General features: G+C 38.1%; 2 protein-coding genes across 4 annotated transcripts in view; both read left to right on the top strand.

The window, feature by feature from the left end:
- TMEM225B (transmembrane protein 225B) overlaps nucleotides 1-13488 on the top strand; it is a 40787-nt gene extending 27299 nt beyond the window's left edge. For all 3 annotated transcript variants that reach the window (XM_037028306.1, XM_037028296.1, XM_037028287.1), the window contains 2 exons: nucleotides 12867-13076; nucleotides 13286-13488. In XM_037028306.1, coding sequence (XP_036884201.1) covers nucleotides 12867-13039 — 173 coding nt within the window. In that variant the 3' untranslated portion in view covers nucleotides 13040-13076; nucleotides 13286-13488. The remainder of the gene's footprint in view (nucleotides 1-12866; nucleotides 13077-13285) is intronic.
- Nucleotides 1-14584, top strand: part of ZSCAN25 (zinc finger and SCAN domain containing 25) — a 35261-nt gene that overhangs the window by 1043 nt on the left and 19634 nt on the right. The window contains exon 2 of the mRNA XM_037028248.1: nucleotides 6877-6883. The gene's annotated coding sequence lies outside the window, so the exon portion shown is untranslated. The remainder of the gene's footprint in view (nucleotides 1-6876; nucleotides 6884-14584) is intronic.

Below are 14584 nucleotides of genomic sequence, written 5' to 3'. Positions count from 1 at the left end.
TTATTTTTACCACTGTAAATATTTACTTATATAACTGATCCACAATTTATCCATTTTCTTGTCATTGGGCATTTGATGGCTTCCTGTTTATTTTTTATTACCAACAACACTGCTATGAACTTTATTATGTGTGCCTCCTGCTGCACATGTACAGGGTCTCCCAGATGCCAAGCACTAGAATTCTAGATCCAGATTATGCATATTCTCAGGTTTTCTAGACAGTGTTCAATAGATTTCCTAAGAGATGATGGTAGTAATTTGCACTCCTATTGGCAGAACAAAAGAATTCCTGTTGCTTTACCTCCTTGTCAACATCCAAAATTGTCAGACTTTTAAAGCTTTGCCAGTTTAATTGGTGTAAGATTTATTTCATGCTATTAAAATTCATTTCCATAATTATTAAACAGGTTGAATATGTTACATTCATTTATTGCCCATTTGTGTTTTCTCTTTTAAGGAATTCTTATTTAGTAATTTGCCTGTCTTTGTCCTTTCAAACTGATTTGTAGGTGTACTGTATATACACCTACAAATACACTGTATATAATTATATACACTGTATATAATTTAGATACTAATCCTTTATTAGTGTAGATATTGTAAATATCTTCTAGGTTAGGGCCTGGCTTTTTAATTCTTATGTTGGATTCTTTGAGGAACAGGAATTAAATTTACTGCTAAATTTGTTGATATTTTCCTTTAAATTGTTTTTCCCTTTGTGTATTATTTAAGAAATCTTCCCATGTTGCAGTCTTTTTTTTTTTCTTTCTTTTTAAAAAATATTTTATTGTGCCCTGGTTGGTGTGGCTCAATGGATTAAGTGCTGGCCTGTGAACCAAAGGGTTGCAGGTTCAGTTTCCAGCAAGGATACATGCCTTGGTTGTGGGCTAGGTCCCTAGTGGTGGGGCACACGAGAGGCAACTGCAATTGATGTTTCTCTCCCTCTCTTCCTCCCTTCCCCTCTCTCTAAAAATAAATAATAAAATCTTAAAAAATAAATAAATAAAAATATTTTATTGTTTCAATTACAGTTATACCCATTCCCCCCCCCCCTTTGCTCTCCTCTGTCTAGATCACACCTCCCACTCCCACAGTCAATCCCCACCCTGTTGTCTATGCTTATGAGTCATTTATACCTGTTGCTTGACTAGTCCCTTCCCCTTCTTTTCACCCTTAATGCCTTCCCTACTCCTCTCTGGTCATTGTTAGTCTGTTCCTTGTTTCCATGCCTCTGGTTCTACTTTGCTCATTTGTTTGTTTTGTTTGTTAGGTTCCTCTTATAGATGAGATCACATGGTATTTGTCTTTCATTGCCTGGCTTATTTCACTTAGCATAATGCTCTCTAGCTCCATCCATGTTGTCATGAAGGGTAGGAGTTCCTTCTTTCTTTCTCCTGTGTAGTATTCCATTGTGTAAGTGTATCACAGTTTTTTGGTCCACTCATTTACTGGACACTTAGGCTGTTTCTGTCACTTGGCTATTGTAAATAATGCTGCTATGAATATTTGGGTGCATACGTTCTTTTGATTTGGTGTCATGCTGAAAGTGAAGGGGTGGAAAAAATATTGCAAGCACACAGACATGAAAAAAGAAGCTGGGGTAGCAATGCTTATATCGGACAAAATAGACTTCAAAACAAAGGTCATGAAAAGAGATAAAGAATGTTACTATATAATGCTTAAGGAAATAGTCCATCAAGAAGATATAACCCTTATAAACATATATGCACCCAACATAGGAGCACCTAAATATATAAGGGAAGTCTTGGAGGACTTCAAGAAAGATATCAAATCGCTAGCTATCAGAGAGATGCAAATTAAAACCACAATGAGATACCACTTTACACCAGTCAGAATGGCTATCATAAACAAAGAAACAGACAAGTGCTGGAGAGGTTGTGGGGAAAAGGGGACCCTAGTTCACTGTTGGTGGGATTGCAGACTGGTACAACCACTATGGAAAACGGTATGGAATTTTCTAAGAAAACTAAAAATGAACGTGCCTTTCGACCCAGCAATTCCACTATTAGGAGTATATCCTAAGAACCCTGAAACACCAATTCAAAAGAACCTATGCACTCCGATGTTCATAGCAGCACAATTCATGATAGCCAAGAGTTGGAAGCAACCTAGATGCCCATCGGTAAATGACTGGATCAAAAACCTATGGTACATTTACACAATGGAATTCTATGCTGCTGAAAGGAAGAAGGAGCTCCTACCTTTTGGAACATCACGGATGGAACTGGAAAGCATTATGCTGAGTGAAATAAGCCAGGCGGTGAAAGACAAATGCCATATGATCTCACCTTTAAGAGGAATCTAAACAACAAAACAAACAAGCAAGCAAAATATGACCAGTGACACTCAAATACGGAACAGGCTGACAGGGTCCAGAGGGGAGAGGGGAGAGAATCATAGGGGAAAAGGGGAGGGACTCACATGAATAAGTATAAAGGACACATGGACAATAATTTAATTTTAAGTATAAAGGACACATGGACAATAATTAAGGTGGGGGGCAGAAATGGGAGGGAGGTGGGGAGCACTTGGGGGGGTGCAGGGCTGGGAATATAAAACAGAAAACTGTACTTGAATAAGAATTTTTTAAAAAAGATATCAACAGCAACATATTCATTGTAGGGGCTTTTAACACCCACTGTCAACAATGGATAGATCTTCCAAACAAAGGATCAACAAGGATTTGTGACACTGAACAACACTCCAGAGCACAGGTGGCAAACACAAGGTCCAGGGGCTGAATCCAGCCCAGCACCTTGTTTTATCTGGCCCAGCACCTTGTTTCTACCCAGCAGCAGTGCTGTTCCTTGCCTTTAGTTAAGGAGCAGTTACATTTACACAGTCCTAAAATTACCTTTGGCCCTTTGAAGGCAACTGTGAGGCTGATGTGGCCTCTGGTGAAAATGAGTTTGACACCCCTGCTCTAGAGCAAATGGACTTAATTGATAACATACAGAACCTTTTAACCCAAAGAAGCAACATATACATTCTTTTCAAATGCACATGGAATATTTTCAAAGATAGACTACATGGTAGGGCACAAAAGCCTTAACAAATTCAAGAAAATTGAAATCATATCAAGCATCTTCTCGGAACACAATGGCTTGAAGCTAGAAACCAACCTCAAGTAAAAAAAACTCCTTGTTGAGGTCTTAAAGATATATTCTTATATCATCTTCTAAACTTATGTAGTTTTGCTTTCTATATTTAACTCTTTAATCGATTTTTACTAAGTTTATGGTGTGAGGTAGGAATCATTTCATTATGTTTCTCAATGGATATTAAGTTGTTATAATGGCAGTTATTGACTAATCTGTACTGATCTGTAGTACCATTTCTGTTATTCATCATATTTTCATATTCTATTAATTTTTCTCTTATCGTGCCCAAACCATACTTTCATAGTTTCTGTAGCTTTATGCTAACTTGATATTATATATTATGATATCTTATAGGAAAATCCTTCTACTTGTTCTTTTTCAGAGGTGCCTTAGATATTTTGGCCTTTTAAAAAATACATATTTTATTGATTATGCTGTTACAGTTGTCCCAATTTTGCCCAGCTCTGCCTGGTACTCCGCTTCCCTCCAGCAATCTCCCACCTTATTTTTTACCTGTGAATCATGCGTGTAAGTTCTTTGGCTTCTCCATTTCCTATGCTGTTTTTAACATCCCCCTGTCTATTTTGTTTCTTCTTCTTATGCTTCTTATTCCCTGCACCTTTTCTTCCATTGTGTTCCTTCCCCTTCCCAGCCAATGACCCTCAAGTTACTTCCATATCTATGATTCTGTTCCTTTTCTGGTTGTTTGCTTAGTTGTTGTTTTTTTAGATTCAGTTGTTGATAGTTGTGAATTTGTTACCATTTAAAAAAATATTTTATTTATTTATTTTTAGAGAGAGGGGACAGGAAGGAGAAAAATTGGGAGAGAAACATCAACGTGTGGCCGCCCCTCACGTGTCCTCCACTGGGGACTTGGCCCGCAACCCATGCATTCGCCCTGACCGGGAACCAAACTGGTGACCCTCTGCTTCACAGGCCAGCGCTCAATCCACTGAGCCACACCAGCCAGGGCATTTGTTGCCATTTTAATATTCATAGTTTTTATCTTTTTCTTAAATAACTTTCTTGAACATTTCATGAAATGAAATGAACATTTCATGTAATAATGGCTTTAGGATGATGAACTCCTTTGGCTTTACCTTGGCTGGGAAGCTTTTTATCTGCCCTTCTATTCTAAATAATAGCTTTGCTGGATGGAGTAATCTAAGTTTTAAGTTCTTGCTTTTCATCACTTTGAATACATCTTGCCAGTCCCTTCTTGTCTGCAAAGTTCTTTTGAGAAATCAGCTGCTAGTCTTATGGGAACTCCTTTGTAGGTAACTGTCTCCTTTTCTCTTGCTGCTTTTAGATTCTCTCCTTATCTTTAAACTTTGGCATTTTAATTATGATGTGCCTTGGTGTGTTCCTCTTTGGGTCCAACTTGTTTGGGTCTCTCTGAGCTCTCTGGACTTGTATGTTTATTTCCCTCACCAAATTAGAGAAGTTTCCTTTCATTATTTTTTCAAATAAGTTTTTGATTTCTTATTTTTCCTCTCTGGCACTTCTAAGATTTGGATGTTGGTATGTTTGGAGATGTCCCAGAGACTTATACTGTCCTCGATTTTTTGAATTCTTGTTTCTTCTTGTTGTTCTGGTTGAATGCTTGTTTCTCTCTTATGTTCCAAATTGTTGGTTTGAATCCTGTCTTCCTCACCTTCACTGTTGGTTCTCTGCAGATTTTTCGTTATTGCCCTTAGTGTAATTTTCATTTCTTCCTTTATGTTGTTGCCATACTCAATGAGTTCTTTGAGCATCCTGATGACCAGTGTTTTAACTCTGCACCTGATATGTTGGTTATCTCCATTTCATTCAGTTCTCTTTCTGAGGTTTTGTTCTGTTCTTTCACGTGGGCCATATTTCTGTCTCCTCAATTTGGCAGCTTCACTGAATTTGTTTCTGTGTATTAGGTAGAGCTGCTTTGACTCCGTGTCTTGGTAGCATGGCCTTTTGTAGAAAAGGCACCTCTAAATTGTGCGAGGAGAGCCTTAGGTAATCAGCAGGGTGGGGCTGTGTTGTGTAGCACCACTGGTGATTACACATTGCTGAGTTGTGGTGCTGTATGTGTAGGAGGGGTCAGAGAGGGAACAATGCCACTTGCTCAGCTCTTGGCCGGCTTTCATTTCTCCTGCAACTCACAAACAAATTGGGTCCTTCTGGTGCTGGTTCCTAGGTGGGTGGGCTTGTGTATGTTCTAGGACCCTGTGGGCCTCTGCAACAAACTCTCCTATGAGGCTGGGAGTTTTTCCCACTGCCACAACCCCCATAGGTTTTTACAGCCAGAAGTTTTAAGGTTTTATTTCCTTGTGCTGGAACCCTGGGTTGCTCTATCTGTCTTGCTCCCCAGTTGTTCCTCCCAGTTTATCTGCATGCAAATGTGGGACCACCAGCCACCACCTCAGTTGGCCAGTCCTCCAGCTGCTGCCTTCTGCTCATCCTCTCCACCCCTCCTACTGGTCTGGATGAATGTTTCTTTCTTTTTTTTTAATTTTTAAAAATATTTTTATTTGTTTTTTATTTTTAGAGAGAGGGGAAGGGAAGGAGAGAGTGGGAGAGAAATATCAATGTGTGGTTGCCTCTCATGTATCTCCTACTGGGGATCTGGCCTGCAACTCAGGCATGTGCCCTGACTGGGAATTGAACCGGCGACCCTATGCTTCACAGGCCCATGCTCAATTCACTGAACTACACCAGCCAGGGCTGGATGAATGTTTCTTCATCGACTCCTTGGTTGTCAGACTTCCATGTAGTTCAATTTTCTGGCAGTTCTGGTTGTTTTTTGTGTATAAATTTGTTGTTATCCTTCTTTTGATTGTACAAAGAGGCACAGTGTATCTACCTACACCTCCATCTTGGCTGGAAGTCCCTCTAGGTATTATTTGTTTTGAAGTTTTAGTTGTAATTCTCTCTGTGGTTGGGAGGAGGCAAAGAATGTCTCCCTAAGCCTCCATCTTGACTGGTCTTTATTCTTATGTATAATAAAATATTTCTTATATTTTCTTATGTATATGTATATATATCTTTTACATATAAGAAATCTTTCATTACATTTCCCAGGAAAAATTCTATTGAAATTTGTTTGGAATTACACTAATTATATAGTTAATTTAGGGAGAGCTGATTTTAAAAAATAGTAATATTGGATCTTCCTATGCATGAACAAGGTATTTTTCTTTGCTTTTCCTTAGGTCTTCCTTAGTAGTTATTTAAAAGTTTTATAATTTTGTCATTTTGTTTTATTTTTTTCCCTAGATATGTGTACCTCCAGTATAATGATAATTAGATAGCAAAGGGATGTTTTATTATGAAATATCATACATATTTATACATATTTGAGGTAGATAATATTGTCATATTAAGGAAATATGTCATATTAAGGAAGTTACCTTTTAGTTCCAGTTTGCAAAGATTTGTGTTTTCTTTTTAATCATGAATGGATGTTAAGTTTCATTGGATGCTTTTTCTTTTTGCATGTATTGAAATCATTAAGGTTTCTCCTTTAATGTGGAAGATAACATTGGACATTTGTCCATTATGTAATATCTTTTTTGTTGTTGTTCAGCTTTTCTGTAACATTTTCTTTAGTATTTTGCATTCATATTATGAGTGAGATTGTTTAAAAAAATTTTTTTTCTTGCATTGCCCTTTTCTGATTTTGATATTATGGTTTTACAAGCTTTATAAAGTGAGTGAGGTTATTCTTTTTCTTTCTAATTTCTGAATTCATGCTTAGAATGATTAGTTTTTCCTGTATAAGCTGGCTGGTAAAAGGAGTGTGGTATTTCTCTGTGGAAAGATTTTAAGTTCATGACTCAACTTCTTCTTAAGGATTATAGGACTCTTCAGGTATTTTATTTATCCTTGAGTCAATTTTGGGAATTTAGATATTTTTAGAAATTTATACATTTCATCCAAGTTTTAAAATAAATCGACATAAAATTATTCAAAATATTTTCTTTCTTTATTTGTGCTGTATCTGTAGTTATGTGCTTCTTTTTCACTCCTTATTTTCTCTTTTTTCATCACCAGTTTTGTCAGAGGCTTACTATGTTTCAGTCTTCAATGAACTAGTGTTTAGCTTTATGTTTTAGTGTTTAGCTACATGTTTTGTGTTTGTTTTCTATTTAATTAATTTTTACTTCTGATTTTGAACTTTCCTCAATTTTTCTGCATTATTCTACTATTCCTTTTCCAACTTCTAAATCAGGATCTAAGACCATGGATTATTTATTTCTTTTCTAAGTAGACATTTAAAGCTTTAATTCCCCACTAAGAATTGCTGTATTTGCAGCTCCCATTTTGATGTGTAGTATTTTTTGTTATTGTTATATTTCAAATATTTGCTACTTGTCCTTATGCTTTCTTTTTTGATCCATGAATTATTTTAAAGTTATACTTTTAAATTTCCAGTGTAGAATTTTTTATTGTAACTCTGTGTTTATGATTTTTAAAAATATTTTATTATTTATCTTTAGAGAGGGGAAGGGAGGGAGAAAGAGAGGGAGAGAAACAGCAATGCATTGCTGCCTCTCACCCACCCCCCACACCGGGGACCCAGCCCACACCCCAGATGGCATGTGCCCTAGGCTGAGAATCAAACCAGCGACCTCCTGGTTCACAGGCTCGCATTCAATCCATTGAGCCATGTCTTCTGTGTTTATGATTTTAACTTAATTTCAATTTGACAAGAGGTCATGGTCTATATAATCCTAATATGTTCAGATTCATTGAGACTTGCCTTATAGCTTAGTTCCAGGTCTGTTTTCATGTTGAGTGCAATTTTATCTATAAACATTAGATCAAGTTTATTATGTTGTTTAAATCTTGATTTAGAATTGTTATATTTTACTAGGGAATGAAACTTTTTTTTTAAAGTCACCTTTTTTAAAAGAAAAAATATTTATTTATTTATCTTTAGAGGGGAAGGAGAGAGGGAGAGAAACATCAATGTATGGTTTCCTTTCATGCGTCCCTGCTGGGATTTGGCCTGCAGGGAACCGGCCTGCAACCCAGGCATGTGCCCTGACTGGGAATTGAACCACCATCCTCTGGTCGCAGGCTAAACTTTTTATTATTATCCTTTTTATGTCTAGCAATGCTTTTGTGGTAATGTCTGTTATCTAATATTACTATAGGTACTTCTATATTCTTTTTTAAAATATATTTTATTGATTATGCTATTACAGTTGTCCCATTTCCCCCCTTCACCCTGCATACCCTCTCCTACCCACATTCCCCCGTTAGTTCATGTCCATGTGTCATACTTACAAGTTCTTTGACTTCTACATTTCCCATACCATTCTTACCCTCCCTGTCTATTTTCTACCTACCACCTATGCTACTTATTCTCTGTACCCTTTCCCCTTCTCTCCTCCTCCCACTCCCCTATTGCTAACCCACCATGTTATCTCCATTTCTATGGTTCTGCTCCTGATCTAGCTGTCCTCTGAGTTTGCTTTTGTTTTAGGTGTGGTTGTTAATAATTGTGAGTTCGCTGTCATTTTACTGTACATGTGTTTATATTCTTTTTCTTTGATAAGTCCCTTTAACATTTCATACAATAAGAGCTTGGTGATGATGAACTCCTTGAACTTGACCTTATCTGAGAAGCACTTTATCTGTCCTTCCATTCTAAATTATAGCTTTGCTGGATAGAGCAATCTTGGATGTAGGTCCTTGGATTTCATGACTTGGAATACTTCTTTCCAGCCCCTTCTTGCCTGTAAGATCTCTTTTGAGAAATCAGCTGACAGTCTGATGGGAACTCCTTTGTAGATAACTGTCCCCTTATCTCTTGCTGCTTCTAGGATTCTCTCCTTCATTTTAATCTTGGCTAATGTAATTATGATGTGTCTTTGTGTGTTCCTCCTTGGGTCCAACTTCTTTGGGATTCTCTGAGCTTCCTGAACTCCCTTAAAGTCTATTTCCTTTGCCAGATTGGGGAAGTTCTCCTTTATTATTTGTTCAAATAACTTTTCCACTTGTTGCTCTTCCCCTTCCCCTTCTGGTACACCTATAATTCAGATGTTGGAATGTTTAAAGATGTCCTGGAGGTTCCTAAGCCTCTCCTCATTTTTCTGAATTCTTGTTTCTTCACTCTTTTCTGTTTGGTTGTTTCTTTCTTCCTTCTGGTCCCCTCCATTGATTTGAGTCCCAATTTCCTTCCCATCAGTATTGTTTCCCTGTGCATTTCCCTTCATTTCACTTAGTTTAGCCTTCATATGTTCCTCTAATTTGTGGCTAAAATCAACCAATTCTGTGAGCATCCTGATTACCAGTGTTTTGAATTGTGCATCTGATAGGTTGGCTACCTCTTTTTTGCTTAGTTGCATTTTTTCTGGAGTTTTGATCTGTTCTTTCATTTGGGCCCATTTTTTTGCCTTTCATTTGTCTTGACGCTCCTGTTACATAGTGAGGGCCGGAGCCTTAGGTGTTCACCAGGGTGGGGCAACCCAGTCACTGGGTTCTGATACTGTATGTGGGGCAGGGGTCTGAGGGGCAACAATGGCGCTTGCTCTGCTCTCTGCTGGATTTCAGTCACTTCCCCTGCTTCCCACAAACGAAGTGAGCCCTTCTGGTGCTGATTCCCGGGTGTGTGGGGTTGTGTACATTCTGGGACCCTGTGGGTCTCTCCAGCAAACTCTCCTGTGAGGCTGGGAGTTTCTCCCCTCTCTTCACCCCCACAGGTGTTTTCAATCAGTGTTTTGAGGCTTTATTTCCCCACGCTGGGGCCCTGTGTTGCTCGGTCTGTCTTGCTCTGCCGTTTTGCCTGGTTTATCCGCATGAGAATGTGGGGCTGCCTGGTCCACCAGCCGCCTTTCACACCGTGCCGTCCACAATCTGCCACCTCACTGGGTCTGCCAGCCACCACTTCGCCAAGAGCTGAGAGCCTAGAGCCGTCTCTGTCCAAGCTGCCCGACTGCCCCTCTACCCATCTGGATGAATGTGCCTACTTTAACTCTTTGGTTGTAGGACTTCCATACAGTTCAATTTCCTGTAGGTACTGGTTGTTTTTTGTTTTTAAATTGTTGTTGTCCTTATTTTGTTGTGTGAGGAGGCACAGTGTGTCTACCTATGCTTCCATCTTGGCATTACTTCTATGTTCTTTAGGTCAGTATATACCTGTTATATTTTTTAATTCTTTTACTTAAAAACTTTTCTGTCTAAACAAAAAAAAGCACACACACACACACACACAAACTTTTCTGTCTTAATGGTTTGGATGTCTCTTATAGATAGCTTATAACTGGATTTTAAAATCTGGTCTTATAATCTTTTTCTTTTAACTGGAGCATTTAGTGATTTACATTTATTGTGACTACTGATGCATTTTTATTTTTTCTATCACTGTAATTTGTACTTTCAGTTCTTTTCTGCTCACCTCCTACCCCAATTCTCTTGCCTTGCTGTGGATTGATTGAATTTTATGTATACAGTTCTCATTGCATTTCTCCCCTCTTTAGTTTGGAAGTTATATGGTCTATTTTTATTCATATAGTAGTTTCTCTTGACATTTTAAAATGCTTATACAACAAAGTTGAAATATAATCAACATATTTATTTTCTTCATAAAAAATACAAGGATTCCCCACTCTCAATTTATATGCTATTTTGTCCAATGTTTTAATTTCTTTTTAAATCTATACATTTTGCATTATTTTGTGCATTTAATATTTGTTTAAATTAACCCATATATTTACTAACTTAGTTGCTCATACAACCTTCTTAGATTTTCTAAGATCATTATCCTTCTGTTTGAAATATATTCATTTTTTTAAAGATTTTTTAAATTTATTTATCTTTAGAGGGGAAGGGAAGGAGAGAGGAAGAGAAATATCAATGTATGGTTGCTTCTCATGCATCCCCTGCTGGGAACTGGCCTGCAACCCAGGCATGTGATCTGACTGGGAATCGAACCACGATCCTTTGGTTCACAGGCCTGCGCTCAATCCATTGAGCTACGTCAGCCAGGGCTAAAATATATTCTTTATAATGCTTTTTAATGATAGTCAATTAGCAATACACTTATATTTTGTTTGTATGGAATTTGTTCATTAAAGTTAGTTTTGCCATACACACATTTGTGAGTTGACAGTTATTCTCTGAGCATTCAAGATATTATTTTCCCATTTCCATTGTTGTTGAGAAGTTGGGTCTCTATAAAAATATTCTTCTTTAAGGCACTCTTTCTTTTCTCTTAGACTTTGGTGTTTTTCAGGATATGGGTACTTATGTTAGTATTTGTAAGTGAACTAAATCTGAGGAGTAGTAGCTTTCAGTATTTCTGGACATTTTAATCTTCTCTCTCTCTCTCTTTTTTTTTTAAATTTGTGGAACTCCAGGAAGACTTCTGTTAGACCTTGTTACTCTATCCTGCATGTCTTTTTATTTCTTTCATATTTTCCTTCTCTTTGTCTTTCTGGGCTGCATTCTGAATAACATATATAAAGATATCTTCAGTTTCACTCATTTACTTTTTAGCTGCTATTTAACCTAGTCATTAAATTTTTATTTCAAGTAATCTATTTTCATAACCAGAAGTTGTATTTTCCCCTAAACGTTGTATTTTATAGTTTCTTGTCCTTAATATTTTATTCTCTAAATATATTTTCATTATACATGCTAAATGGACTTACTGTACATTTTGTGTCTTAAAAGTTTAGTATTAAATTGTTTGCAGGTCTGAGGCCATTGGCTGCTGTTTATGCAGGCTCTTGGTTGTGATGTCTTTTTTCTTGGTATGTTTTATGTTTTTTGACAGTGAATTACTTTTCCTTGGATTTTTTTTCTTTGTGGTAGAAATTCTTTGAGGCCTGTGTTTAAAGTGTTTACTCAAAAAAGGATTTGCATTTGTGTCTGCCTGGGACAACTAGCCTAGGATGACAAAATACATACGTATTATGAATTTAGCTGCAGACGCAGTAACAGCTAGCTTATGTTTATAAATTTTTAGTAAACACAAGTAACTTTGAAGTTCCAGTTTTATATGGAAGACTTTTATTAGCATTTCCTATATAGCATGTCGTGGGCTTTTTCTACTGTTTGTGTGTGTGTGTGTGTGTGTGCGTGTGTGCCCCAAATGGCCAAGAGAAAGGAAAATCAGTCACCTGGGTTGCCTGTGTATCTCCGAGGTGAAAGCTAATTGTGTGCTTGCTTAACTCTCTGATTCCTGTTTTCATTGTGGTTTTGGCTTCTAAGAATATTTTACTCTGATGCCAGCCTGATGGTGCATTTAGAAATACATTTTTGAAGAAATATTTTATTTATAAATTTTTGTTGTTTTTTTGTAGGAGAGTACCTAGTCTGCTATAATGCTGAAAATAGAAGTTGTCCTTTATCTTAGTGTTAATATTAATACAGCATTTGACATTCTCTTAAGGTGACTTCATATATTCTCATGAACATCAATTTCTTTTTCCTTTCTTTTGTAAGGGTCTTGAGTTGGGCTTCAAAAGGCCTGGGTTTGTGTTTGACCTTCCTCTCTTAAACCTCGTTTTTTCACTTGTTAATGGTTAGACAATTGCTAATTCCAGCACTGGCTGTGGTTTTGTGAGCATATCCATCTGTTTGTATGCCTTGTCTTCTGGTGCTGTTTCCTCTCTGTCTCTATAGTACCCTTCGGTGGACGGGAGTGTAAGGAAGGGCAGGTACAGACCAGGAGTTGTATTAGTGGAGGGAGTTCCTGACCTCTAGGACATGAAACATGACACTCTCTCTAACCTGAATCAAACTTTTGCTGTTACCTAGGTGCCATCTGCCTCTTTCAAGAAACAGCCTGCCTTAGGAGCCATTTATTACCCATTTCCCGGAATACTGAGGAGACCGAAGAGATCCCGCACCTGGAGAATCTGGAGAGTTTGGGAGGAGGATTGAGCTCAATACAAAAGGAGACCCTGCTGAAGGAAGAGACTGTTATCTAGTCCAGGAGAGTCTGTCCTCTACCCTTCATTGAGCTGTGTGAGTGGCTCTCCCTCCTCTGCCAATCTCCACTATTTTTAATAAGCTTCTGAGGGTCAAATTAATGCTCCGCTTCCTTATACAATGATCTATTTTGTTCATATTTGAATTTTTTCATATTTGAAATTTGTTTATATTTTTTGAATTCTGAACTTTCGGAGTGATTTCCCTTTCTTTCTTCCCTCCCTTCCTTCCCTTTTTTTTTACAGGTGTTTTCAATAAAAGAAGGACTACTCTCTGTTAATCCATTCCTCAAAAACCTGGCTGGAGGGCAGGAGGGGAGGGAGGAATATTAAAAAATGATCAAGTGAAGTGAACTTTTATAAGACAAAAGCTGAACAGAATGTAACCACAACAGAAGGTGTTGTGTTAGTCATATTAAAAGAAAAGGTGATGTCCCTATACAAAAGTGTGACTTGGCACTGAAAACTTATTTATTTAAGGTATTTTATTGTTGTTCATTTACAGTTGTCTGCATTTCCCCCCACCACTCCCCTCTACCCCAGCCAAATTGGAAACTTTTCTTGAGTGTTTGTTGAGAGGAAGGGGTGAGAGTGGTTAAAGGTGAAAACATCTACAAGATTGAGTTCCCAGGTCTGGAAGCCTGAGCCTAATGAGTCGTTGCTCTGAGGAAAGCATAAGGCAAGTTAGCCATCAGTGTATTGGCATTCCGTCCTTCCACTAGAGTCAAAGCCTCCTGACTGAACCTCCAGCGTGCCCCGTTCACACTCCTGATGATGCATGAAGACTGGGGAGCACTCAGCCTCCCAGCTAGGATGAGGGTCACTGGGAAGTACAAATGCTCTGGGGCAATGGGGAGGCCAGGAGAGTGATCCAAGACCCTTCAAGTCAACCACACCAAGTGACAATGCCTCGATGTGTCTCTCTCTCAAGACAGCATATGTGGGAAAAGTTCCTAGAACTTAAGCAGTGTAAATGCAAAAACAAGTCCAGGGGAGTCCTATCTGTCCTTCTGGAGAGGAAATGTGATGAGCATGGCTAGAGTCAAGTGGACTCTGCTGAGACTGTTAAACAGTGTTCAGGGCAGGCTGACCTTGTGCAGGGCACTGTGGCGGTACATAGAGGAATCAGAACCAGTTCCTGTTCTCCAGAGGCTTATACCAAGCAGAAGAGCTAAGACATACTTACCTGAAAAACAGCCACGAGGTGTTTTAATTGTATACATATTTTTTATTTTCTTACATTTCTCTCTGAAAGGTATCCTGGGAATTTCTCATAGGGATATGGTGACAGTCTAGTTCCAGTTGTCTCACTTTTCCTCCTAAAAAAATCCGTATGAGAGCTATTATTATCAGTGAAACTAGGATTAGAGAAAATCTACAAACTAAGATACATAACTGTCGCCTAAACCAACCTAAACCAGCAGAACCAATATGGGAAGCCACAGCTGGAAGAGTGGTATGGTGGGCACATTGGGGTAGGTCCATAAATATATAGGCGTTGCAGTGGTGGCATTTTCCAAAAGTGATTAGCAAACATTAACCTTC

This window comes from Sturnira hondurensis, unplaced genomic scaffold (assembly GCF_014824575.4).
Source record: "Sturnira hondurensis isolate 20B ecotype Veracruz unplaced genomic scaffold, ASM1482457v3 Scaffold0001509, whole genome shotgun sequence".
Taxonomy (NCBI): Eukaryota; Metazoa; Chordata; class Mammalia; order Chiroptera; family Phyllostomidae; genus Sturnira; species Sturnira hondurensis.
Note: the sequence above shows the minus strand (reverse complement) of the source record. Positions and strands in the feature narration are given on the sequence as shown.